We start from the raw sequence: 2,081 nt of genomic DNA, 5'->3' as shown, positions 1-2,081 counted from the left end.
ACCGATTCAAGAAGTGAGTAGGGAACAAACAGGTACAGGAATAAATCAAAAGAAATCTGGCTTAAGAAGTATCGAAATGAAACATCCAACGAGTGGTATCAAAATGAAACGTCCAACATCCAAACAATCAGAAGGAAACAGTCCAAAGGAAACAAAGGTGGCACCAGAAAGAAACATCCAGAGCGTTCGACTCACACAGGTGAAAAGCGGTTCAAATGCAAAACATGCGGAAAGGGTTTTGCTAAGCCATCGGATATGAAGAAACATGTGAGGATTCACACAGGTGATAAACCGTACAAATGCGAAGTATGCGGGAAGAATTTTATTCAGTCATCGCAACTGAATCAACATGTGAGAATTCACACAGGTGATAGACCGCACAAATGCGAAACATGCGGGAAGAATTTTATTCAGTTATCGCACCTGAGTGAACATGCGAGAATTCACACAGGTGATAAACCGTACAAATGCGAAACATGCGGGAAGAATTTTGCACGCTTATCGACTATGAAGAGACATATGAGAATTCACACAGGTCCTTGATTTTAAGCTATTTTGGTCAATAGATGATGTCTTTGCCAATTTGGATCATTGTTTTATATATCTGATACATTTGTTACTGTCAAAAATTAGATCAGATTGCACATTTATTCTTCACTTATCATTGCTTTCACGAAAAAGAAGCGAAAAAAGTATTTCAGAAAATGAAGAGTATATGTAGTATTTATTTCTTCGATATGCAAAATTTATTTTACAACAAGATTTTATCATGATATCAATTTCATCACTTCCAACTTTTTTGACTTCAATTTTCAGCTTTTGTCATTGTCTACTAGTTTTTTTGGAAATTATTTTCCTTTTATGCAAAGTTGGAAATGAAATCAGACATTTGATTTATTCATTATCAAAAATATTTTCAAAATCCAAAATAAATCAAAACATATAACTTTTATTATTAGAAGCTTGAACTTGAACAAAATTTCAAAGTATTATTTTGAACGAAATATTTAAAGGTGGTAGTAAGAATAACATGAAGCAGAAGTGGGGAATGATAATAATATTCATTTCTTTTTCTTCCTTTTCCACTCTTTTTGTTCTTTTTTACTTTTACAATTTGTCAACTTGAAACGTTTGTAAAATTAAATTTTGCAAATAATCCGTGAATATTTTTTGCGTGTCTTATTAAATCATTTCATTTCATTTAATAAAAAGATGAGCAAAAATTATTTCATTAATTTTATTGAATCCATTGGCTACTAAGAAGATCACGACTGTTTCCAGGTAATTGACATTTTTACCAAAGTATAACGAGATAAGTAATTGAAAAATGTCCATCAACTCAATTTTTACTTTTTTTAAAAATATATTGTATACTTCCAATGTGATAACGTCATGTTTGCCGAGAAATGTTTGAAATGTAATTCATCTTCTGTTAACCTAGAATAAAATTTTACCGTATACCATCCAATCACTTCCGTTTTTATTAATCGAAGATCATGTATAAATGCTAATTTTGTTGGAAGTGGGTACCCATGTGTATCGATAGCTTTTGTTCACGTATAGAAATGTAAAAATAGCAATCACTGTTTAATTCTTTATATTAAATAATTTCATTTCAGTTGCCATATTGCATTGTGAAAAATAATTAATTTACGCTAATCTCTTGCAACGTTTTTTGCAGCTTTATTTCATTTCGCTTTAATTTTTCCAAACTTTTGAAGTTGAGCGATATTAACCAGAGGAAAAAAAACTATATTGCTATATTGCAAACTATATTTCAAAACAAAAGATTTTTTAAAAATTCTCATTAATCCAAAAACTTGGATGAAATTTTTTTGATGTGTTCATCAGGCTAATATGATCAGTTATTTTTGACAGTAATCAATATGCCAGATCGATAACACGCTGATCAAATTTGACAAAAAGCTTAATTATCACGAAATTGGCCTAAAAAATCAAGGATTTTTTGAAAATTTTCATCCGAGAGTTTTGCATCAATCAAGTTTTTAAAAATCCCCAATTTGATTATTGTCAAAGATCACTGATCATGTTGCACATCAGCGAACACTCATTTCCTTGTT

At 30.7% G+C, this 2,081-nt stretch overlaps 1 protein-coding gene across 1 annotated transcript; it reads left to right on the top strand.

Annotated features, from left to right (window-relative positions):
- Nucleotides 1-58: 58 nt before the first annotated feature.
- On the top strand, nucleotides 59-543 carry LOAG_14963 (zinc finger protein; the record flags this gene model as incomplete). The annotated part of the gene is made up of 1 exon (XM_020448880.1): nucleotides 59-543. A coding segment is annotated over one exon (485 nt), but the record flags the coding sequence as incomplete, so codon positions are not given.
- Between the last annotated feature and the right edge of the window lie 1,538 nt (nucleotides 544-2,081).

Source organism: Loa loa (assembly GCF_000183805.2).
Source record: "Loa loa unplaced genomic scaffold supercont3.1406, whole genome shotgun sequence".
Lineage (NCBI taxonomy): Eukaryota > Metazoa > Nematoda > Chromadorea > Rhabditida > Onchocercidae > Loa > Loa loa.
The sequence above is the reverse complement of the archived record's forward strand: the minus strand, read 5'-3'. Positions and strand labels throughout refer to the sequence as shown.